General features: G+C 31.0%; 2 protein-coding genes across 8 annotated transcripts in view; one reads left to right on the plus strand and one right to left on the minus strand.

The window, feature by feature from the left end:
- The window catches only part of LOC111623741 (ubiquitin carboxyl-terminal hydrolase 46-like), a 61,752-nt gene that overhangs the window by 32,475 nt on the left and 3,207 nt on the right, over window positions 1–26,070 (minus strand). For both annotated transcript variants that reach the window (XM_023366437.1, XM_023366436.1), the window contains exons 2-4: window positions 21,591–21,671; window positions 13,922–14,138; window positions 9,225–9,305 (exon numbers count right to left, since the gene is read on the minus strand). In XM_023366437.1, coding sequence (XP_023222205.1) covers window positions 9,225–9,305; window positions 13,922–14,138; window positions 21,591–21,671 — 379 coding nt within the window. The remainder of the gene's footprint in view (window positions 1–9,224; window positions 9,306–13,921; window positions 14,139–21,590; window positions 21,672–26,070) is intronic.
- On the plus strand, window positions 4,669–6,699 carry LOC111623740. 6 transcript variants are annotated; one of them, XM_023366432.1, is made up of 4 exons: window positions 4,669–4,900; window positions 5,003–5,645; window positions 5,934–6,083; window positions 6,156–6,699. In XM_023366432.1, exons 1-4 carry the CDS (start codon window positions 4,693–4,695, stop codon window positions 6,571–6,573), a joined length of 1,419 nt encoding a protein of 472 aa, XP_023222200.1. In that variant the 5' UTR covers window positions 4,669–4,692; the 3' UTR covers window positions 6,574–6,699. The 6 variants fall into 6 exon arrangements, with proteins under 6 accessions (XP_023222200.1, XP_023222202.1, XP_023222199.1 ...); XM_023366434.1 differs by having other exon boundaries at window positions 6,180–6,699; XM_023366431.1 differs by having other exon boundaries at window positions 5,003–5,440; window positions 5,510–5,645; window positions 5,934–6,699.

A 26,070-nucleotide genomic window follows, 5' to 3' on the forward strand; every position in this document is an offset into this window, starting at 1 on the left:
CAGGTAGCCCTTGGTTTACACCGCAGTTCCGTTCCTACAAAAGCCAGTGCAAATTGAATCAGCGTAAAATGAACCCATATTTACACTGAGGTATAGGGTTAGGTTCTACATAAGTGAAAAATACACAAATAATTTTGTTTATTACTACAATATAATACAAAATACAAATAAATTTAATTTTTAAAATGTATTTTATCATAAAATAAAGTAAAATGTTTTTATTAAAAAATTTTAATTTCCAATCTCTTACATTTTTCGGAAAAAGTATCCATCTTTAATTGTTTACATTTTTGTTTTCTTTTATTGAGAATTTTGGAATATAGTCGTATAAATGCAATGATGCTCCTTTTTACATTTGCACTTCACTCCCAATCATTATCTATCTCCAAAGTTCATCCATCAAACTTTCTATAGTTGAAAGGATACATTAACCCGACGTAGAACACGACGTAGACAAGTGGAGACACTGATTGGTCGACCACCAGTCGCCGTAGCGCATATATAAGGTCAGTTTGAGCGGGAAAATTCAAGGTGGCTAAGGAGAGATAGATATCATCTGGCCAAAGAGAAGTAGATTTGTCTCACTAACAATAGTTTGTGATTGCTGGAAGTGCTACTGCATCGTAAGGTGTTTTCCTGAACAAACTGATAAGGAATACATTCATTGGCGCTATGGATTCAGATGCTATTTATTGGACTATTAAGTTTAATAACTTGACTCGTGGGTACCTAAATGCTTAGTATTTTAATATTAATTTAATGCAAATTTATACATATCTAATAATATTAAACAGAAAAAATAAATATATTCAATAAAAATCTTTGTTTTAATGAATGTACAATGTTGCGGCTTGGTAAATATGTCAACAATGAAACGAAAATCACTCTAGCATAGTGAAAGTCGGGGAATTACACCGCGAAACAGCAAATTGCGCAGCGGCATTATTGTGAATCAGTGTAAACCAAGGGCTACCTGTATATCTTGCTTTACAAAAAATTAAAAATGATACTTCAAAAGACATGAACACAAGATTTTAGGCAAATGCATTGTCATCAAAATTAAAGTCATTTAAATTTATTTGTTCTCTGATTGTGTGGCATGATATTTTGAGTAAAATTAATATTATTAGCAAGATGTTACAGAGTCCTGATTGTAACCTGAGTGAAGCTCTCAAAAGTTTAACTCTTTCTTTCAAGTGTTAAGCAAATAGGCCAGAGTACCAATTCATCGATACCCTGTTAAAAATCGATTTTTATAAAATTTATCAACAGATGTCAGCACTTGACAGCAGCGTCTTGTTTATTGTCTAACATATTTTTGTCCAGGTGGTGTTTTGTTGACTTAAAAAATTTTAATTAATGCTTTTTTTCCTTAGTTTTTCATTTACTGATAATTTTTTATTTCATTTTTAGCATATTCATGCAATAATATTACTATAATAAGTTCATTCATACTATAATAAGTTTATTCAGCTATCATAAGTCAACATGTTATAAATATTCAAGTTATGACCTTCAGTTCTGATATTTTATATATTTTTTAATTTTTATTTTAATCTAAAATATCAGCAAATGTTACATCTATTACTACAAATAATCATATTTTTATTACAAAAATTTATATTCTTGTTCAATATGAAGTGAATAAAGTATATTAGTTCATTATATTAGTTGGTAGCAGAATAAAGTTTTGATTTCAAACAAATGTTTGATATAATGTGTGATAATTTCACAACAAATAAACATACATGAATAATTGTTATATCCAGTTGTACAAAACAATATTTTATGTCTTTCTGGCTCAGTGCCAGCAAAAAACTAGGTAACTAGACAATTTTAATTTTGAGAAAAAGTTACAAATTATCAAGTTTAAATGTCAGTTCTGATATACAGTAGAACCTGGGTATATGACCTTAATCTGTTCCTGATGTTTGGACTTATACCAAACCAACCTTTCCCATAAGAAGTAATGTAAAAATGATTAATCCGTTCTCATGAAAAAAAAATGGCTGGCTTTAAACACCTCGCTTTCCTCGCTAGTTCCTGCTAGATTTTTCATGAGATCAGCATGTATCTTTTTAGCTTTCTTGCAAATAATTGCTTCTGATATGCTGCCTCCACCACACTGTTTTTCAGTTATCCAAAGCAAAAGCAATTTCTCAACATGATCTAATTCTTTGATCTCTGTTTAGAAATTGATTTAACTCCTTTCGCAATGTTATCAGATTTAATAGTGTCTTTATTTTTCACGATTGTCGATATCGTCATTCTCGGAATACGGTATGCAACAGTTAAAATCTTGAACAAGCATGCCACTTCATATTTCTCAACAATCTCTTTTTTCAATTCCATTGTGATTCTAGTCATTTGTTTTTAATTTTCTGTTGCTTTTGGGTTGCCTTTTTGCAATTCATGATTAATAAAAATAATAAAATTTCACATACAAATTAAAATCAGAAGAAATTTAACAAAGTTATAAACTGTGGCACCACAAATGTCTAGTCTGGTCTAGTACACTGATATTGCTACTTGTTCATAGATGGTGCATATAATTGAATTAAGTCATATACCAAACAAAAGTCGTATACCGAGCAAAATTTGTTTTGTCCAAACAGGACGTATTCCGAATTGGATGTATTCTAAAGCAGATGTATACCGAGGTACCACTGTATATTATTTTTTTCTTATAAATTTTTCTAATAAAACATATTGAAAACTATTGTATTTAAAAACTAAAGATATTAGTAAATGTACAAGATTTTTTTCATATGAATATAATGATAATTTGATTTTTGATGAATTTTTAAAATAATATTGCCTGACTGACCTTGACTGACCTATATTGCTCTCGGCCATTTTACAACATAAACATAAACAAGGGGGCGTAGCAAATGTCAAGAAAAAGTTAAAATAAATAAAAAATGATTTGAATGAATTTAAAACAGACAAATCATTTGAATCCATTATAAGTTGTGCAGCTCAAATGGCAGAAGACTTAGAGATTGAGTCAACATTTTCTACCAATATAAGACGAAGAATATTGAAAAGACTTTTTGATTATGAATCAGAAAACAAATGCATGAAAGATCCGAAATTAAATTTTAAAACACTTTCTTTTTGGTAATAATAGATTATGCATTAACGTTGTGTGAAAAGTTTAAAGTTTTGGAAGAACACAATGACACATTTAAAGTTTTATCAAGATTAAACACATCATCAAATTGGAATGAAAGTGAAATTTTATCACATTAATAATTTAGGATTAAAATTAGCAAATCATTCAAATAAGGGCAGCAATGTAGATGGTGCATCTCAATCTAAAGAAATAAAATCTTTAAAATGCCATTTAGATAAAAAGATGACCATCAAGAATATTTTAAATTTTATCTATAATAATTATTTGGTTGACTGTTTCCCTAATAGTGCCATTGCTTTAAGAATATATTTGGCTTTATTGGTAACAGTTGCAATTGCCAAAAGAAGTTTCTCAAAATTAAAGAAAGATAAAAAATTATTTAAGATTCTCAATGTCAGATGAAAGATTATCAAACTTATCAACAATCTCTAGAGAAAGCGAATTATTAGATGAGTAGAACTGACTGCCTTAGTTAAAAAGTTCTCTAGTTTAAATGCTAGAAAAGTTCTTTGCAATGAAAACTTCCTTAGAATGCATATTGCCCAGCTTTAAAAAATGGACCTGTAAGTACTATTGACACAATAAACTATTATTACACAGAAAAAAATATAAATTACATTTTTAATCCTAGACTTCAATATGAACATTTTTTTTACAGAAATGTGGAATTTATCATGCTTCAGCAAGAAGTCCGATCAAGCATTCCAAAATCAATAGTGCCTAATCAGTTGCAGCAAAGCCAGCTAGCACACTCCACTGGCTAAGTTAATATTTCTACTGTAAGACAAACAAGAATTAATGTCAATATCAAAAGACTTAATTTTTCACGAATCTCTCCTAGCCAGATGGTGAGAGATGGGGACCTCACCACCTGGCAGCCCCATTATGAGCCTGGTCAAACCATGATGGGTATAAAAACAGGCCCTCTTAACACATACAGGGCAGAAAGGGTTAAAAATAAATTAAACCAGGAATTTTTTGAGAGATTAGATGATGATGATATATAGGTAAATATAAGAGAAGTTAAAAAATATTAGTCTGCAGTATAACTTAGTTTCTCATCAATTTAAATTTAATTATTATATGAGGGCAGTTTTTGTTTCAACCTTTGATGGTCCAAAAAACAAAGACGAGTGTAAATAACAAAATAAAAATCCCAAAAAAAGGGTATATGAGCAGAGAGAAAGATACATTAAAGATGTACAGTTCTTCAGATGTCATCTACAAGAAGAAACCACTTTAAAAACACTTAAACTGAGGAAATCCATCAGAAAAGATTTTGTAGAGAAGATGTGTGGAAGATAGAGAGATTAATTTTGAATTCAGTCATTAGAAAGAAAGGTAAATCTATTGGATTTATATCAAAGCAAATTAAGTCTCTTAAAAAAGATTTAAATCAAAATTTAATTTTAGATTCTTATAAAAATAAAAATTATATAAAAAACAAAAATACTAAATTGTTTAAACTATTTGGTTATCCATTACAAGAAGAAAGTGTTGAATGGCAGAAAAATCTGGTCCTAAACTTATCATCGAAAGAAATACCAGAGGATTATATGCGGTTTTTATCATATGGAGCTGGTATGAATTTTCCTTTTTCTAGTGGAATAGTAAATACGATTGCAGATATTGAAGATGCAATTTTTCACTGTAATCTTCAAAAAGAAGAAAAAGATGAAATTAGAATTAAAATTTGTGAAGATTTAAAAAAACTGGAAATCAAGAAAGGGCGCATTCAGGATCATAGAGCAAGACATTATATAGGTAAATACAATAGAATTAATAAATTTATTAAAAAACATAATTTATGTTTGTTAAAAGCAGATAAATCAAATCAAATAGTGATTATGGATTTATACGAATTAGAGAATAAGAAACAAGAAATAATATCTGAAGGAAGTTTTAAAAAGTTAGAAAAAGACCCGTTTAATGAAATACAAAGAACATTAACAAGAAAATTGAAGAAATTTGTGAAAGAAGGTCATATCCAGGCGAGTCAAAGTAAAGAAATACTTTCAAAGGAAAACGTAAGAATTCCTAAATTAACTGTCAGAATTAAAACACATAAACAAAATAAATGTAGACCAATCATAGACTTTAGATTCACATTATTATATAATTTAGAAATCTTTATTAAAAAGATATTACAGGATATACAAATTTCGAAATATGCAGTTAAAAATGCTGATGATTTAATTACAAAATTGCAAAAAGGTGTAATCTTGTCTAATTATAAATTGATGAGTTTGGATATAACATCTATGTACCCTTCTATTACTAAAGATATGATTTTGAGCAGTTTACGTAAGTATGGTGTTCCTGATTATTTAAAGGATTTAATTACTTTCACATTAGATAATAATTATTTTACAGTGAAGGAAAAGAACTTTTATCGACAAACAGAAGGTATTTCGATGGGCTCCGTAATAGGACCGAAATTAGCAGAAATTTATATGCTGGATGTGGACATGATTCTTTCAACATTAAATGGAGTTATGTTTTTTGCAAGGTACGTCGATGATATTTTAATAGTGTACGATAGTACACTAACAACAAACTTACAAATTTTGGAACAAGCTAATAAAATTAATTTGAATATTAAATTTACTCAAGAGCATGAATTAAATAATCAATTAAGTTATTTAGATATAACAATTAAAAGATTTGAAGACCATTTGGAATACTGTAAATTTGAAAAACCGTGTAATACGAGAAAAGTAATTAATTATAAATCATACTGTCCTTTAAATCAAAAATATAATGTATATTTGATGGAAATAACAAAGATTTTTTCTAGAACAACAAATATAGATAAAAGAGAAGAAGAAATTGAAGATACACATAAGAAATACATCTTAAATGGATATCCAAAAAGATTACTAAATGATTGGTTCCACAGATTCTTAAGAAACAGGTTTAAAGTTAAACGTTGTCAAGAAATAATAAAGTATGTATCATTTCCGTATATAAAAGGTATTTATGAAAAATGTAACAACTTCTTTAATCATAAATTAATTAGATTGGCTCCATCCTTAAATAACAGGTTATCAAATATGATGATCATCAGAAGTAATGCTAAAGATTTATTAGAAGAAGAAGGTGTTGTTTATCGGATAGAATGTACGTGTAACAACCCTAGTTTTTACGTCAGTGAAACAAAACGAAGATTAAGGATCAGACTGTCGGAACATTTGGCTGCCATAAGGTTGAAAATGAGTAATTCTTCTGTCTTCCAACATTGTAATAGTAATAATTGTCAGATAAATATTAATAAATTAACAATAATTTTTAGGGAAAAAAATAATGTAAAGCGAAAGGTAAAAGAACACTTCGCTATAATTATGCAAAACAATAATGTTAATTTAAATACCGGAATGTTAACAGCGGATTGCTGGGAATTTTTTGTTAACCATATAAGTGGCTGTTCAATGAGTTGACTGTTAGAATGTAGATTTTGTGCTGTAAGCCCCACTGAAGAGGCCATAGGCAAAATGAATTTGGGAAGCTTGTTAGTAATAATGTAAATAAAAGTTTTTTCTCTGCAATTATTTTCTTTTTTATACCTTTTTAAACTCTTTTTTTTAAAAAAAAATTTTATAGTCATTATTGGCTTGTTTTTTAAAAATTGAAGTTTTATATTATCCAAGTCAGAAGGGAAAGAAAAATATAATTTTTTCGTAATTTTACATTTTATGTAAGAAGAAAACAAAATAACAAAATAAATTTATTACCAAAAGTTAGGTACAAACATAGTTACTTTTCAACATAATCACTGTGAAGATTGAGGCATTTGTCATATCTGTGGATGAGCATTACAATCTCCTTTTCATAGAATGTTGCTGCCAGTGACTTGAGATGGGCCTTAACGTTGTTTTGAAGATCATCATTAGTCTTAAACCTCTGCCTCCTAGCCATTTTTTCAGTTCAGGGAAGAGGTGGAAGTCACTTGGCACTAAATCGGAGCTGTATACTTGATGTTCAAAAAGTTTCCATTGAAATTGCTGAAGAAGCTGTTGGATTACAGCAGCACTGTGAGGTCGAGTGTTGTCATGAATCAGAACTCCAGAAGTCAGCATGCCTCTTCTTTTGTTCTGAATGGCTCTCTGCAGTCATTGTAAAGTCTTGCAATAAACAGCTGCATTGATCGTAGTTACCAGTTCCATAAACTCAACAAGCAATACACCTTTTTGGTCCCAAAGCACAGTAGTCATAACCTTCCTGTTGTTGAAGGTTTGTTTGAACTTTTTTGGTTTGTTTGGCAAGTTTGAGTGCATCCATTGTCATGACTGTTGTTTTGTTTTGGGGGTGACATATTGAATCCAAGTCTCATCCCCAGTCATAAATGATGTCAGAAAATTATCACCTTCAGCTTCATAACGGGTGAGGAATGTCAATGTTGCTGCTATTCGGCGACTTTTGTGGTCATCAGACATCTTTGGAACCCATTGAGTGCACAGTTTTTTGTAGCATAGGTGATCTGTTACGATCCTGTAAATGGATGATCTTGAAACTTCAGGAAATTCCACACACAACTCACTTATGATAAACTTCCATTTTTTCAAACCACTTGGTCAACTCGCTGAACAATGTTTTCGGTTGTGACAGACTTGCATCCTTGTCCCCCTTCATCGGGAACATCGGTTCAGCCTTCTTTAAATTTCCTACACCATTCATGCACAACACCATCATTCAAAGTTTTCATTGTATACCTGGCTCATTCTTCAATGAATTTCTACAGCACTATTCCCTTCTGCTTGAAGAAACTGGATTACAATACCCAACTTGCACTTGGTGGGAGAGTCAATTGTAGCAACAATGTTTACATATGTGCCTGCAACTAAGATCACAATGGTGTAATGATGTTGGAAGTGGCAGTGGCTATAGTAGAGGAGATGCACAATCGCCCTCTGTGTATACTCACCTCCTTCCACTTGTTGGCTGTTTACCTGCATGATTAGAAGTTGAAAAAAAAACTGCCTAAGTATTTGGTGTTTAACAGATTCAAAAGCATCTCTTGCCTACAATCTACTGAACATGTCAAATTGCCAATTATTGATATAAACAGTTGAGATGATTGGATAATAGGAGAGTGGGTGGTTGAGACCACTAAAAGTTGATGTCTTACATATATAGTGTAAATGATGTAAATAATATAGCAATAAGAAGTTGATCACACTTTGAATTAATTGTATCTATTTTATTAATGAAGGGAGTTGCTGAGCTTGCATAAATATAGTTCCAGGCTTATTGATGGAAACATGGATTTAAAGTCACAGACTGTAAACTGCATAGAAGGTAATTGGCAAGCTATATGAACATCAATACTCTGTGTTTGGCCCTGAGGAGGTAATTGACAAACTAAGATGCCTTAACATCAAAGATGAACAGTTATTACGATCTGTGACTTTGAATCCCTGTTCTGCCAATATGCCTGAAGTTGTATTTTGCAAGCTCAGAGACTTCCTCCTATATAATATACTCATCAAAAGGAGAATTATGATTATTATGATGTAATATTATGGGAAGGAGCAATTACAATAATTCTTGATGACAAGAGGGAGAGGGGTAAGAAATTACTAATTTTTTGATGATATAAGGACTACTCTTTATCCACATTAAAATTATTTTCTGAATTTTTTTAGCATTTATTATATTATTTTTATTATATATATTTTTAATATTTGATAAGTAAAATGAATAAAGCAATATGATTTAAAAAATTTTGTCATTTGATATGCATTTTTATCTTCCAGACAAAGTTTAGGAGACTCTTCTCTCTTCCTCTTAGTATTGTTTTTTTTCATTTCACTTATTTTATAGTTATATCTATGATGAAGTGAAATAAAAAAACAATGTAATAGTAATTGTATTTCAGATGCTTTAAGAATAAAAGACATCCAAATTATATCATATCAAGTTTATTATTTTTAAGTGTCAATTTCACCATTTATCATTCAAACAATTATTCTGCATTACATATCAGTGTGTATTATATAACTTAATACATTATAACATATTAATTAAAAACAATGTATTCAAAAATAACTTAAGTTATATAAATAATAGATTAAAAAAAAGCAATTTTTACCTTGTAAAATATCAGCTATAGTATTTAGCAAATAATTTAGGAACTCATGAGCATCTTGCTGCATATAATTATCAAAAAGCTCTGAAAATAATAAAGGAATTATGAATTACAAAAACACTTTAGTGTAGACTAATAAAAACTTTAAATAAATTTAATTAACTTTTTGACAAATTAATATGTGAATGATTAATAATAAAAAGCACAAGTTAACATATATATTTTGGGAGAACTAGAAAAAATTCTTCTTGGCTCTTTGAAGGACAGAACTCCACCCCTTGCCACCCATGTAATCCCTGCCTTTGTTGATTAATTAGTTTTATTATTCTTATTATCAACAATCCATTTTTGTTTAAACTGTAAGAGAAAAACATAAATTAATACAAAGTTTTTGAGAAATTGGAAAAACTGCCTGCCTTTGAGTAAGAAATGGCCTTGAGGGCATGAAATACCCCCAGTGTTTATAAAACTTCACTTTTTTGGATAGAATTAACTTTGTAAGTTAAATGTGTAATTAATATTAAAAATTGTTATTATTTTAAAAAATATATATAAAATGTTGTCTTTGCTTTAAAAAGTTTAATCTAATTTAAATTATTTTATATTTTTTGGTTTAAACTTTAGAGGTGTTTTTAATTAAGATAAATAATACAAAAAGCATTTTATTTTTTGTAATTCTATGATATAATGTGCTTCCTTCCTTTTTCTTTTAAAAAAACAAAAATTCTCATCACTCACTTGGAGTTTTATGTGGCTCACACTGCCATAGGCATGGGCATTCATCTGCCCATATAATGTGTTCAACCATCAACCTTGTGCCATCAAGGAAAATGGCAGAGTTCATGAAAGTGTGTCTCAAGTTCCAGAGGGTGAGGATTTTCAGATTCATGGCCTCCAGTTCTCATATCGATGTGGTGTTTGAATCCAGGAGTGTTCCAGCATCCCAAGGCCATCAGAGGACACTGGGAACTTCACCCATGAGTATGGCAAGCATGGTCATCTTAGCAGCTAAGTGCAGGGTGACTCGGGCCTGGCTGCGCTGTGAAGGAAAGCCTACCATATTTCAACAGCACCCCTGTCAAGTGAGACCCCAGAAGAAGCTCCTGCTGGTGCTTTCACTCCTTATCGGCAAGGCTACCAAATTGCATCAGATAAGCCCAAACAACCATACTCTATTTATTCTGTTCGAAGACAAGACATCCCTGAGAACCTTGTTCATAACAGTTACAGAAACCACTCCCTCTGCCACTGAATGTTTCAGTGGCCCGTTACAGGCCCCTTCCACATCAGTGACATTGAAAACAGCCACCGTTTTGAAGTGAGTCTGCATGCCACTATGCCAAACTGCAGCTCTGATTGCCATCCATCCGAACAGGGATAGGTTCCAGTGTAGGGAGATGTTCAAAACCCTGACAGAGGCCGCAGATAGGGACACAGCAAGCAAACAGCAAGCTTCACTAAGCTCCACACTTCTGGAACCTTAGACCCGAATCTAAAGACTTCATCAACGGCTGAGGCCAAGGAAAGATCTTAGGATCCTCTAAACCCACCTGCCTCTCACTGCTAGGCCCTCACCACACCAAGGTTGGTTCCCTACCTTGGGAGGGATCAATACTAACAACTGAAGAGCAGAATATTCATATATACAACTTTCCAAAATTCCTTTTATATATATTACTAGCTGCAAGGACCCGCTTCGCTGGGTTTTTTTTATATATATAAAAGACTGTTTTTCTAAGTAATCTACAATCTAGCTGCAAGGAGCCGCTTCGCTGGGCAAAAAGTAACAATAGTGAAGATTAAGATAATTACATTATAACTAATCTTACCCATTTTCACAGAATGCAAGAATTAGGTCCCCTGTTTCCAGACTAATTAGAGAATTTTTACGTTTAGTCAAACGAACTATTTTCAACGTTTCTGGAACGCTTACAATCGTTCTATAATTGAACCAATATTCGAATTTTATGTTTGAATTTAATTCGAACAAATTCGAACATTGTTCGAATTAAATTCGAACCCGCTTCGCTGGGTTTTTATTTGTTCGTACATTTGTATGTAATGTAGTTTTTTATATATATAAAAGACTGTTTTTCTAAGTAATCTAGAATCTAGCTGCAAGGACCCGCTTTGCTGGGTTTTTAAAAAGTAACGATAGTGAAGATTAAGATAATTACATTATAGCCAATCTTACCCATTTTCACAGAATGCAAGAATTAGGTCCCCCATTTCCAGAATAATTAGAGACCTGGTCCTGATTCTATTTCTGAACGTCTCTTGTTCACGTCAAGTCAAACAAACTATTTTCAACATTTCTGGAACGTTTACAATCGTTCTATAATCGAACTGTGAAATCCGGAATTTTTGTCGACTATTTGTCGATTAATTGTCCTGTATTTGCTTAAAATCTAATTAAATTTTCCTTTAACTTAAAGTGGAACCTAACGGGGAAAAAAAACTTTTCGTTTATGTTCGACATAAACGAAAAGTTTATGTCGAACATAAACGAAATTTCAATTTGAAACTAATCCCACATTCAATTTGAAACTAATCCCACATTCCAACGCTAAAGTTGATAGTTAGCATGGTCCCGGGAACAACTCTGACCCATCTGCATACTTTTTACCTCACAACAATTGGTCACATGACCATTTTCCCACACCGAACTTATAAAAACCCCTTCCTTCCCCTTCTCGGGGGAGTCGTTCATCCGCCGTCACTTTTACAACTGTGTCCTACGAATATTGTGTCCTATTAATATACTGTGTCCTATCCGATATTGTGTCCTAAAGAAAAATTATTATCCTAATCCTACCACATCGTTGGATATCAAAACCTTTTTCCTTAAGAATATTCAAAGACATAAAGAGGTATGGAACTTATTTTTGTGAACTCTCTCTCGGTCCTTCGCGGTTCAGGGATTCAGATTTTTCCCTTTGAAATTAGCTATTGTAATTAATTAGTTATTGTATCTATGTAGCTAATAAATCGTTGTTATCTTGTTAAATTGGTGTCCTCGTTTGCTCGTGTATCGTCTGTCATCTTACCGACGCACTCCTCCCTCCGCCACTCGACCCGAAACATTTAATCCCGTTACTGCGGGAACGGTAAAATTTTAATCCATCCTGACCAGTNGAACGTTTACAATCGTTCTATAATCGAACCAATATTCGAATTTTATGTTCGAATTTAATTCGAACAAATTCGAACATTGTTCGAATCAAATTCGAACAAAACATTCGAAATAGAAAGCCACTTTCAACCACTTTCAGCCTCATATCTCCCGCACCCTTATAGCTATCGAGACGCAACCACCCCTATGCACGAATGGAGACTTGGGGCTACCACCACATACAAACACCATTCATGTGCAATGTGTAGTTTTGGCGAAAAAGTGAAATATAGGGACATACAGACATACATGTCCATTTTTATATATATATAGATATAAGTTATAAAAATCAAAATGATTCCTTCTGTGGCACTGCAACTGAAGAATGTTCTAAAGAGCTATGGACTTAGATTATGTGGCCTTATATTAAAGTGGCATCATTGTTAGAAGCAATACATCAAATTTAAATGCAACAACAGTAATACCAAAATGTTGATGCATATAACTAGTGTTGAACTGAATATTTAGTATTCATTACACTTAGCAACAAATTAAGTATTCAGTATTTAGCTGAATACCAAATACATCTTTGATGCTTGGACCAAATACTGCTCAAGTCAAACTATTCAGCCAAATAATCTGATCTAGTTTGGGGAGCGAAAGAGAGGAAAGGAAGGAAAAAAAAATTAAACACAAAACAGAATGAAAATATCATTTATAATCTCAGATATTTAAAAAATATTGCTATTTATTTCTTTTCAAAACAAATATAACTTTAATAGATAATCTTGAGTAAATATTATTTATTAATAATCACAATTCAAGAATAGTAAAATGCAATAAAAAAAAATGTCAATGCTTCTGCATTCATAGAAAGTAAGTGATTTTGTTGGTCATCATAAATACTTCCAGCTTTGCTAAACATACTACATATAAACATGTTTAATGAATGTACTACTGTACATTCATTAAACATACTACTTAGTAAAGCTGCCAAATAACAACATACTTCAATGGCAAGATCTAATTTTTTACTTTTCATTACATTTTAAACTTAAGTAACAATTTCATCAGAGTAAAATTTGTCAATTCTGTCTGCTTGTTGAATTTTAAATACCTATTAATTAGATAAGAATTAATAGGTATTCTTATTATTTTCTTTCCTATTAATGTTATTCAATTTCCATTATTTCTCTCTCTCTCTGTTTTGAGTTCACTCATCCTGTCTAGACAATAAAATCTTGTTAGAAAGAGTGATACTGACCCATAATACAATGAGTTAACAAATACAACTAGCAAAATATTTGATTTAATGGCAAAAACAAAATGAAAAAGACAAGATTCCTTTCTTGTAGCCTTCACAGTAAAAAGAACAGAGTTGTGTCAAAGAGAGAAAATGTATCACTGCATCACTCAGAAAAGTGAAGTCCCTTATAACAATTTTTTTTTTATTACTTACATAAAATGTTTAATAATTATTATTAGTAATACCTAATATTATTTTTTTCTATCATAAATGATGATATAAATTAAACAAAATTTTAAAATACTATTTTTTAGAAGTAATATAATAAATAATTGTACCAACCATTTTCTTTTCGAAGACGTGTAATAAATTTCTTAGGAGCTATTGTTCCAGTTTTCTTTTTCTGTGTAGCAATGCTGTAGAAGAGATCAGCTAGACATGTTAACAAGGTTTCTTTGGTACGTTTATTTTTTGCTTTATAATCCAGAACTTTGTCTCTAAACGGCTTACAGAAGTACAGAGCTTGTAATACAGAATTACAATAACAAGTATTGCCAAACTGAAAATAGTTTACAAAATGTTAAAATGAATGACAGTAGTAATGATAATAATAAAATAAATAATAATACAGAATAAAATTCTATTATAAATTATACATTGAGAAAAAACTGCAGATCTATTTTATCAGAAAGCAGAAATCTCTTAATACTGTATCTAATATATAGAAGTCAATTAACTGATTTTAATCGTATGAAGGTACAGTACAACATATGAAGTGTGCAATGCCATAACATTGTAAATGCCATTTTTTTTTAAATACATTTTATTGAAGAACTGAATTCTAAATGCAATGTTTTTTGACACAAAAGAATATTGTGGCAATATTGGCAGTGTAAGTGGCTGTATTTTGAAGATGAATTTATGTGAAAATATAACATTTAAAGTGCCAGAGTGCAAGTCATGTGACTTTTGGCACGTAAAATGTTGCAGCTTATATTTTGATATTCCAGAGAATTTGTAACCCAGAGAGTTTTTTACCATTTTATTGTAAAATTAAAATGAATTCATTCATTAGAAAAAATGTTTTTTACCTCTCCTGAAAAGTTTCTTTTTTGGCATTTACATCATTATGGCATTGCACACTTCATATAATTGTTTCTAAATTAAATTTTTGAATGTTTACTATATCTTAAAAATCTTAAAAATCAGGGTTGACTAAACCTTGTCATGACAAGACAATATTGCCTATCAGAAATATATGAAAGTTGCATATTCTATTGAAACAATATTTTATATTATACATTGTTAAAATATTATAGTTATCACTGTTTTATAAGTAAATGTCACCATAACTTTACTTATACTTTATCAGGGTGTCCAAGAATTTCTAATTTCCCTGAGATTTCCAGATTTTCCAGGATAAAAACTGCATTTTTCCCTAACTAACTGAAACCAACTCACTGCATAAATTAAAAACAGTTCACAATTTATTTCATGCTACCAAATGAAACTCAATTATAAGACTGTTCAATTTCTTTTATTATAAAATATGATGAGCTGATTAAACAAAATGAAAAAGTTAACATACTGTTGCTTCAAAACATGCAGAAGATTGTATAGCACATACAGGTTCAACATGACAATTTTATTAAATTAAAAAAAATATGGAAATTCAATTAAGCATAGGAATGCATTCACAAAAAACATCTCTACATAAAATGAAGTTTATTTAACCAGATATTACATATAATTTATATGAACATATTAATGATAAAATATTTATTATGAAATTTAATATTTCATTAAAAAAAACAAAATCTATGTTTATTTTCTTGTAACTGTAAATTAAAAATTTATAGCATATAAAACTTGTTAATTTAAATAGATTTCATTATTAAACTCAGCAAAATTTCAATAGATGGGTGAACTCAAATGAAGTAAAATCAATTAACAATGGTTAAATCTGTTCAAATTACAGTTAATAGATTTAACATGCTATAATATGGGAAATGATACTAATGTCACATAACATGTTTTGCTTCCAACTTCTTACTTATACTGTGAATCTAGTGTGCACTTCATTTCTGTTTCTCAAAAAGTTGAAAAGGGGGCACATTAAAACAGAATAAATACTGTACAGTAACATCTTTCCAAAAAAGACTCTTAATGACATTTTGCAAGAATAATGACAAATAAAAAAATTGACTTTTAGTTAAAATAGCGATCAGTTCCAAACCCTGCAATCATAAATTGCAAGCAATGCTGAAGTGTAGCTGGATTTTACATACTATTTACTCGGTAAGAGCTTTGAAATTGTTGTGATAAGACCGCCTCTACAACCTTATTTCTAAAGAAAACCAACTGCTAGCTAAAGTTGCCAACTGTTTTTTAGTGAATCCAAGACAACACTTAAAAAATAAGCTATTTACAATGGAAAAAAGCTACATATTTTTTCATATAACAATTTAAGCCATATAATTCAAATTTTGTATTTTATTAAAACATTGAAATAAATATTGTAATTGTTATACAGGGTGGGGCAGAAAGGACAGACGTTTCTGAAATGGACAGAACTCACCACCAGATGGAATGACAGATGTGTGGCAGGCGGTGTAAAGGTAGTGAGGTCTTAGCAATGTCTTTTCAGTTGAAGACATGGCACCATGGATGATAGAACACAGCATGTTTGCATACAACTGTTTCCTCAGTCATACGCAAAGAGGATAGTTCAGTCATACATGTCTGATGGGAAAACATTTCTGCATCCTTGCATATGACGGAAACGTATTCCCATCAGACATTGTGGTTTCAACAGAATGGGGTGACAGTCCACACAGCTAGAGCATCAATTGACATTATTCATCATCATCTCCCAGGTTGCCTCATTTTCAGGTTCAGTGACATTTACTGGCCTCCTTGTTTGCCTGATCTATCCATGAGTAATTATTTCTTGTGAGGACACTTCAAGACGTATATACGAGCATAAGCCCTGTTCTTTGCAAGAACTGAAGGAAGCTCTTCACATGTAAGTTGCCAAAATCATCTCCAGAAATGCATCACTGATAATAGACACCACATGGGAGATGTTGTTTTCCACACTTGATTCTGTAAAATGTTATTTCAATAAGAACTCACATCTTCCAACAAGTATCTTTTGAAGTAACAATTACAGATGTTGTGATTTTTTAAAAAAACATCCATCCTTTCTGCCCAACCCTGTACTTAAATTTAATTAGCATGCATAATATAATCTTAGATCATCATTCATATCATGTGACACTGCTATGTGCACATTCAAATTGTTTCTGTTGTTTCCTTTACATTATACGATGCATTATACACACTGCAATAATAATTTTTTTTCCTTTTCCAGGTTTAATATCAAATTCCCTGAGATTTCCATGACCTTTCCTTTATCTGATAAATTCCCTGACATTTCCAGGTTTTCCAGATGTCCAGGTCTGTTGGACACCTTGTTTATAATCAGTTCAAAAAATATTTGTTTAACACTATCCTTAGCTTTCAGTTACCTGGCAGTTTAAGGTTAAGTTGCACGTTACACTTACAATGCAGGGCTTCTACTTTCCACTAGTCAAACTGTTTTTGCTGATTAAAACATATTTTATCCAAACATTATATTATATATAACTGGATGCATATTTTATCACAAAATATTACTAAAACTTGTAGTAATGACTAAGAACTGGTTTGATATTAATATTAAACTAGTGACAGAATGATTAATCAAAATCAGAATCGAAAAAATTGGGCATTTTCCAGTAATCAAAATCAGCAAATCTCATTACGACTTTCAATTCTTACAAACAATTCTTCCACTTTTATAAGAAAATTAATTATTTGTTTCAATCAAAGATTAAAAACTTTATAAATTATGATATTAAAAATTAAATATTAGTTAATTGGAAATGTTCAGGTTGACAAAGCAAAAACTATGTGATGCCACATACAAGGTGATGTCTGTCACAGCAGACTTTTCTTTTGTGTAATCGGAACAATGAGAGATTGCACTTGTCAATACTAACTGTCCCCATTTTTAGGGGAGATAGATAGGGTGACTTTAGGATTTCCAGTTTGACCACCAGCAATATGTATTCTGTATATATATACAAGGGAGTTTCAATAAGTAACACTTTTTATTTTTTTAAGCAAAAGTTTTAATGAATATGGAAAATACAGAATATATGAAATGAAATATTTGGATTACGCTACTTCTCGACATAGGAACCATTCAGGTACAAGCACTTGTCCCAGTGGTGTACCTGCTTGAAGATGCCTGCATTGTAGAATGCCAGTTCCTGGCCATACAACCATCTACAAACAGCTGATTTAACCTCCTCGTCAGAATGAAACCTCTCTCCAGCCAGGAATTTCTTCAAAGGACCAAAAAGGACACTGAGCAATTTTTCTGACAGCATCTTCAAGCGAATGCTGCAGTTGCTTTGAATCGTTTGATCAACAACAGCGACTGATTGAGGCAAAGCTGCACTTACCAGACGACCTGAACTATGCTCATTAATCACACACTGATGACCATTTTTAAACATTTCGCACCATCGATGGACATTTGAATAGTACATGCAATTGTCACCGTACAGTTTCTGCATTTCTACATAAATATGTTCACATTTCTTGCCTCCAGCCCATAGAAAACAAATAACACTTTGCTGCTCTTGGAGAGTGAATGATGATAGAGTGTGCACTATTTTCTTTCCATTTGTCAGAAATGCCCTACAGGTGACATGAGTGTTCCTATTGTGCAATAGTGTTGCCAAAAATTCAAACTTCATTTACTATATTCACATTTTTGTACACATTATTAAAACATTTGTTTAAAAAAGTAAAAGGCATTACTTATTGAAACACCCTCATATCTATATATATAAAAATGAATGTATGTGTGTCTGTGTGTGTGTGTGTGTGTCCTTCATGCATTGCCACACCGTTTATCCGATTGAAGTGAAACTTTGGGAAGTTATTTAATATACTCTGGCGAAGGTTTGTGGCATAGTACGATTGCCATAAAACTTTGGAAAGTTTTTTTAATTTTTTAATACACTCCCGCGAAGTACATTTATCCTACGATAGATGGCGCGCGTTTACACGAGCATTCGCGCACAGTGTGTCCGATCGATTTCAAATTGTGAAGACCATTTCCCCCCTTAAAAAATATCTCTATATATGCATTTGTGAACTGTTATTTACGATATGTATAATAATTTTTGTTTAATCACTTTATTTCAACTTTTTTTTTGCTAATTATGTATTCCCTCGAGCTTCGTTAAAACCTTAACTGTACCCCGAACAACAACCGAAGTTGTAGGAAGAAATTCGCGTATTTTACCGATCTAGGTATCCCCCCTTTTCCAAATTTTAATATCGACTCAAAATAATTTAAAAAGACAAATTACAATAAAACGGTTTATTATCCAACTATCAGAAATTTCACAACATGCCAAGGAAGAGAGGAAGGAGCAATTAAATAATTAAAATTATAAAGGATTAAAAAATATATATAAAAATGGGGAATATCGCACTTCTGACAATCGCTGCGAGTGTGTGGGCTAAATTTGGAGAATCCGTGCTTCTCGCATGGACAACTGTATGTGGCCGGCTCACGCGTCGAAAAACCTTCCGATTTATTCGTGTACGCACCAGAGGGAAAAACAAAAAATATCGTGTATCCACAAACACTCCAATAAATAAATAGAATTGAAACGACACTTTGAAATGTTTTTCCCATGAAAATGAATAATAATAATAAGTTTCAATAAAAATAATAAAATGTAAATTGAATTTTATCATAACGAGTTTGCTTGAATTTCCTTTCTTCTGAGATCGCAGCAATGCGCGACGGGTAAGCTAGTATATATTAAAAGTAAAATGTTCTGTCATTACCACACACAAATAACATAAATTTAAAACTTAATTTGATTTACAATTTGAAAATTTCAAAACAACTTCTAAAAGGTTTTTAAAAACATTGTTTTAATTTTAAATTGATAATTTAAAATTTTAATTAATTTTAATTAATTTTGATTTTATTTTTAATTTTGGTTTTGGTGTAAAGACCAGAGTTTTAATTATTATTTTATTATTTTTATTTATTTAATTTTGCATTAATTTTGTCTGCATTTTTTGAACTCTTAATTACAATTTTTTAAATTAATTACAACTTTTATTTTCTTTTGTGACATAACTATGAAAATTGTTTGTGCTGTTTTGCACAAAAGATAATCAAATTTAAATTTATTTTAATGTTTTAGCATTTTCATTAATTTTCGTTTTATAAATTAGCCTGCTTTTTAAAGATATTTTAAAACTTTATTTAAGTTATAAGCAAGTTAACATTACAATTTCATGGTGAACTCAGGATATATTTTTCTTCCAATCAGAAGTTCAGACTATTTACAAAAAAAAACTAATTTTCTATCTATTAATCCATTAACACAACTACAGAAGTACCCGCAACATTGGTTTGAAGAAAAACTTCAATAAAAACAAATAATAAATAAGTAAAAACTTACAAATTAAAAATGATCAAAACGTCAGCCTTTTATTTGAGGTTCTGACGTCTTTTACATTAAAAACAACAAGCAAGTCTTCTCACCTTACCATCAAGTAGTTATCCAATTTTTATCAGGTTCAAGCCCTCTGGTATGATTCGAGTTATCCTTTTATTTGCATATAGATACAATTTCATGGTGAACTCGGGATATATTTTTCTTCCAATTAGAAATAATAATGTGGTTGTGTTAATGGATTAATAAATAGACTCAAAAATTAATTTTTTTTTTTGTAAATAGTCTGAACTTCTAATTGGAACAAGTTAGCATTAATTTATAAACAAGTTAACTATTGGGCTACCTAGTTCTAAATCAAGGCTGGTGGTCAGCAAAAATATTTAAGTGTCAGAAAACAGTTTAAAATATAAATAAAATTATATTTTAATTGAAAAAATATTATATAAAATTAATTTCAATATTTACTATGTTTACTTATAATGATAAATTACTTTCTCATTGTAATTATGAAAGTTTTTGATATGATTTGTAGATGATGCTGTAATATGTTAAATTTGCAAATGTGATTTGCATGATTCTGAGTAAAACTTCTTGTTCACGTAAGTTTACTGCCATTTTGAGTTTTAAAATTTGTTTTTCAAGATGAGTAAGTCTTGAATTTATGGCTCAGATGAATGAATTCAAAAATGGTTAACTTATAATGATAATATTTGTTTGGCTCATTGCATCACTTGCTGAACCTCATTTAGTGTTAAATATGATGGAATTAAAGCATTTATGAGGCATACCAATTGTGAGAAGTATGAAAAAAAAAAACTGTATCTTCTTATTTACCTTCCCTCTCCCCCCAGTCATTGCACCAACTAATGAAGCAGTTTTTCAAAGATGGCAACCCTAGATGACACAATGGGACAGTTCTTTGAGTAAAAGGGAATTAGTTGAAATTTCTTTAATGGGAGTGTTGCAATATTAACTTTATCTGAAATAAGATTACAAATTTATTTTATAGTACACAATAAAAGTATGTATATCCACATAAATGGAGAATATTCAGGTCTCTTTCAAAAGATTGATTCTGGATTTCCCAATTATTTTCCATTCTTAAGTTTAATGTTTATTAATTAATGAATGTACCATTCTCATAATGTAAATCATTAATTTTTCTAAACTAAAATAAACTTTAGAAAATATTCAAAAGAATCAGGAGTTTTTGCAGAATTGGAATCAGGAGACATTTTGGTATTGTCCCATCACTAATTAAACTCACCAAACTAGAAAATCCAGCAGTATAACCCTTAGTTTAATAAAAACAAACATTTTCAACAAACTTAAGTTACCTGCTTCAGATTGAGAAGTAATTCAGAAGAAAATTAAATCAATGTTATGTGCTAGATTTTCTGGTTCAATGAGTGTTTTAATTTTAGTATTACAAAAAAGAAGATAAATTTTAAAATATAAACAATACATACATTAACTAATCCAAAATAGTGTTCATTTGAAGGAAACTGGTCATGTCCTATTTCTTTCTCCAATTGAGAGGCGTTGGCTCCCTTAAAAAAATAGATATTTCCAAATTTAAAATTATTTAGTCTTTTCATAAATAATACTTCTAAAATGTAATAAATTAATGAAGTATGATTAAACATTTTTATACATGATACAAAAACAAGTTAACATCAGAACTATAACTTAGTTAAATATAATTTCAAAATTTTATTTTTGTTCATATTTATATTTCAAATTACATAAAAACACTAATCAAAAAATTCAATAGCATTTAAGCCAAATAAAATAATACTATTCTTTATTACAGTAGTCTATATGGATTAATGATTACTGCTTCCAATTAAGCAAATTCCCAGTTTAAATACAAATAAAAAATAAACAACAAAACAATAAAATTCTGAAAACAAAAAATAAAAGGGTAAAAGAAATAAAACGTACAATGTATAAAATAAACAAAGCATAAAAATTACAATGGATAAAATATAAAAATTGCAAAGTAAAAATATAAAAGAATTAAATTCATAATATACATGGTTGGGCCAATAAATCCTTGGACTCAAATGGATAGAGAAAAAAAAACTACTCAACTTTTTAATGATAAAAGACATTATTATATATATGTAGTTTTCAATGTACTAGCCATTTTGTTCTACACACATTCTCCAGCAGTGGACAAGATCATCAAATATCTTATGGATGTTTGTTTATTGCTGTTTTACAGTGCAAGGGCGATGGGCCATGCTGCGCCAATCATATGATAAAATGTTAAATTAAACATAAGAAAATGGTGCTTATAAAGGAAGCAGTTAATATAAAATAGCAACATTCAAGACACTAACATGGTAAAAGCATAAAAATAGCCAAAAAGGCTTAAAAAAGCAAAATATATACCAGTATGTATAATAAAATTCTCACTAACCATCAACTACAATAACAGAACAATGTAAAAGTATAAAAATACTAAAAGCTTTATAAAAATATTCAACAAAAACAATAAAAAATGTATAAAATGAAGAATAAAATGCATGCTTTAAGACAAGTGCAGCTAATAGAAAATATATAATAGCAATATGCAACATTCATAAGAAAGCATAATGGAAAGGGTCCAGAAGTCAAAGCATTAGATCAATGGCTTCCTATAGATAGTGGGCAAGGCATGAATGTCAGCGACCTAGCGTTGAAGGCAAAGTCAGAGATCACTAAAAAGCTGAGCCACAACAATTTTAAAGAAACTAATGGTTGGTTGTCTGAATGGAAATGATAGACAATATCAAATATAAAAGAGCACACAGCAAAAAGAGCAGTGCAGATAATATAAGCATTGAACAATGACAAAAAATTAAAATCCCTACTTTTTTGGAGAATTTCTGTTCTAATGATATTTACAACACTGATGAAACTGGCCTCTGTTATTATGCTATGCCAGACGGCTCCCTGGGTTATAAGCACACTGCACTGTCAGGGTATAAAAGGACATTACTGTGTTGTGCTGTGCAAATCTGTCGGATACTGACAAATAAAAACTACTAATTGTAAAAAAGACTGCTAAGCCTCAATGCTTTAAGGAATTAAAAGGCTCACACCAGTCCACTTGTTTCTGATTTTAGTGAGATGAGTAGTGGACTGGTGTGATAAGTCCTTTATATTTATTATTTAAAAAATTTAGATTTTAAAAACAATTTTTTCAGCAGGTATCCTTAAAGGTTTCTAATTTTCAAGATCTACCATGTAAACCTCTTATTATAATGATCTCTCTACTGAAGGAAAAAAATGGCACCTCTCAAAATTAGACTCATGTCCTACTGCTTCTCTCTCCAATTCCTTTGATGAAATTTTACAACTCCAGATTTTCTACATATGGGGATATACAGAAAAGAGAAACTTTTTTTTTTAAATCACAACATCTGTAATTGTTAATACAAAAGATTGTTGGAAGATGAGTTTGTATTAAAATAGCATTTTACAGAATCAAGTGTAGAAAACAACAATTAACACCTCAATATTACTTCCAGCAGTCAAAAGATTTTAATAATCTAACGTTTTTGGCCATCTTTTAGAGGCCCTCCTCAGGATGAAACATTAAAAAACAGTTCTATCTTTTGAAGGATTCTAATAATTGAATACAGCTGTGTTCCAAACTTTTAAATATTTAAAGGATGCGTACGATATAAAAATCGTTACGTTTACAACACAAAAAAATTATTATTTTAAAATAACGCTATACATAAATTATTATTGTAGAGTTGTGAAAATTAGCACGATGTAAACAATTTGTTTTACAATAATGCTATACATCAATTATTATTATAGAGTTGTGAAAATTAGCGTGATGTGAAGGCTTTGTTTTCTTATACAAAGCAGAAAGATTAAAAATAATTACACTTCCGATTATTGTTGTGCTTTGTGGCAATGTAAATAATATTTCCACGATTGTGGAATCGGAATATAATCAGAGTTGATGCAGTTTCCCTTCACAGTTTCTATATAAATCTCAATAGCCTCCAACGAGCGTAAGTCGTGTCGGACGAAGGCCCTATGTAAAAGAGTAGCCTCATCCCAACATGGGGAAACCCCGGGTTTGGTAGCATACTGGGCTAGAGCAGTACTATACTTCTGCTTCGACACATCATATTTGTGGTCCCATAATCTAGCCTCCAGGGATCTGTATGTGGATCCAATGTATGTTATCCGATGATTGAAACGTTCGTCATTCAAAGGTATGCGGTACACCCCCGACGCTTTTTTATCATCAGACTTGTCCTTAGCATTACATAAAAGTCGGAAAATATTCTGCTTTCTCTTATATGTTAAGCAATGTTCCTTAGTGATTTTACTAAAAATTCGTTGAAGGGATGGTTCGTAAGATAAAATCACCCTGTTGTGCTGTGTATCATTAGTCCCTGTGTTGGTGGTAGTTATTGTAGATTGCTGCATGGTAGAAAGCCTGTCTATTAAGGACTGTTGGTACCCGTGTGCCGATGCTAAACGTTTGATGTTTTTTAGTTCTCTGTAGATATCGGAAGTTTCAGAGTAGTGGAAATAAGCCCTTGAGACTAGGGCCCGAAAAGCTGATACCTTAAACGGCCAAGGGTCTGCTGAGTTAACAGGTATAAAGAGAGGACAGTATGTTGGTTTGCGGTAAATGGTCGTGGTTATATTTTTATTTGCTGTGTTAATCTGGACATCTAAGTAGTTAACCTCTGTGCGGCTTTCCTGGTCTAACTTTAGTGTTAAGCCGTAGGCGTTTTTGTTAAAGGCTTCTAACACTTTCTCTATATCAGGTTTGATTTTCCAAATAATCAAAATATCATCCACGTATCGCATGTAGCTAAGGATATTGGATTGTAAGCTTAGTAAGACCTTTTCTTCTAATTTTTGTACGACGAGTTTGCACAGATCCCCAGAGACTGGGCTACCCATTGGTATGCCTCTTTTTTGGATGTAAGTTTGACCATCAAAGTAAAAAAAGGAGGAATAGCATATTAGATGTGTAAGCTCTAATATTTGGGAATGGAATCTCTGGCTGTCAGGTGTAGTAGTGAGAAAGAAATCCTTTAGCGCACAAAAACATGGTTCCAAACGAATGGAAGGGAACATCAATACAAAATCGAATACAGTAAGATATTCGTTCCCATTTAACTTTATAGTATTCCTTTAAAAAAGCATTATTCTGAGCTATATTGATGATTATATACAGTACAGTACTGTACATTTAAATATATACAGTGCTTTTTTGTCATAGAATGCAATGGAGTTTATAGTATTCCTTTAAAAAAGCATTATTCTGAGCTATATTGATGATTATATACAGTACAGTACTGTACATATAAATATATACAGTGCTTTTTTGTCATAGAATGCAATGGAGTTTATAGTATTCCTTTAAAAAAGCATTATTCTGAGCTATATTGATGATTATATACAGTACAGTACTGTACATATAAATATATACAGTACTTTTTTGTCATAGAATGCAATGGAATGGCATTCCACCACCTTTTCTTGATATATTTTAAAAGTTTTAAGAGAATTTTTGAAAATTTGACGTTTGGTCTGCATTAAATCACTCTGTTGATCATAGAAGATCGGCAACAAAATTATTAAGACAGTCCTGCTCTTGCTTGTGTGCCAAATCTTGTGTACGATGCATGCGTAGTGCAAACTTAGTTTGTGTGACTGTGACATACTGCTTGGCTCATGTTTGGTCATGTCATGATTTGGCAGCAATGCAGGAATCGCAGTGCTAATTGCAACCGATGACTGTTATTTCGACTGTTTTATATTTCACTAGTAGCCCAAGACGCCTCCTAGTGAGTGTTCTAGCAGCATTACAAATTCAGAATTTTTAATGCTGCTAGAACGCCCATAGATAAGCATTCCACCACCTTTTTTTTCTCAAAAAAAGTACTGTGTATATATATATATATATATATATTCCAAAGA

The sequence above is a fragment of the Centruroides sculpturatus genome, unplaced genomic scaffold (genome assembly GCF_000671375.1).
Source record: "Centruroides sculpturatus isolate CEXI.00-Female unplaced genomic scaffold, Cexi_2.0 scaffold372, whole genome shotgun sequence".
Classification (NCBI taxonomy): Eukaryota; Metazoa; Arthropoda; class Arachnida; order Scorpiones; family Buthidae; genus Centruroides; species Centruroides sculpturatus.

What these genes read in the sequence shown, in the direction of transcription:
- LOC111623740 (XM_023366430.1), top strand. Translation starts at nt 4,693, where the DNA reads ATGCGGTTTTTATCATATGGAGCTGGTATGAATTTTCCTTTTTCTAGT. An exon ending in TAGAGCAAGACATTATATAG is followed by an intron (nt 4,901 to 5,002) that starts GTAAATACAATA and finishes TATACGAATTAG; the next exon opens with AGAATAAGAAACAAGAAATA. An exon ending in GGAGTTATGTTTTTTGCAAG is followed by an intron (nt 5,646 to 5,933) that starts GTACGTCGATGA and finishes GATTTTTTCTAG; the next exon opens with AACAACAAATATAGATAAAA.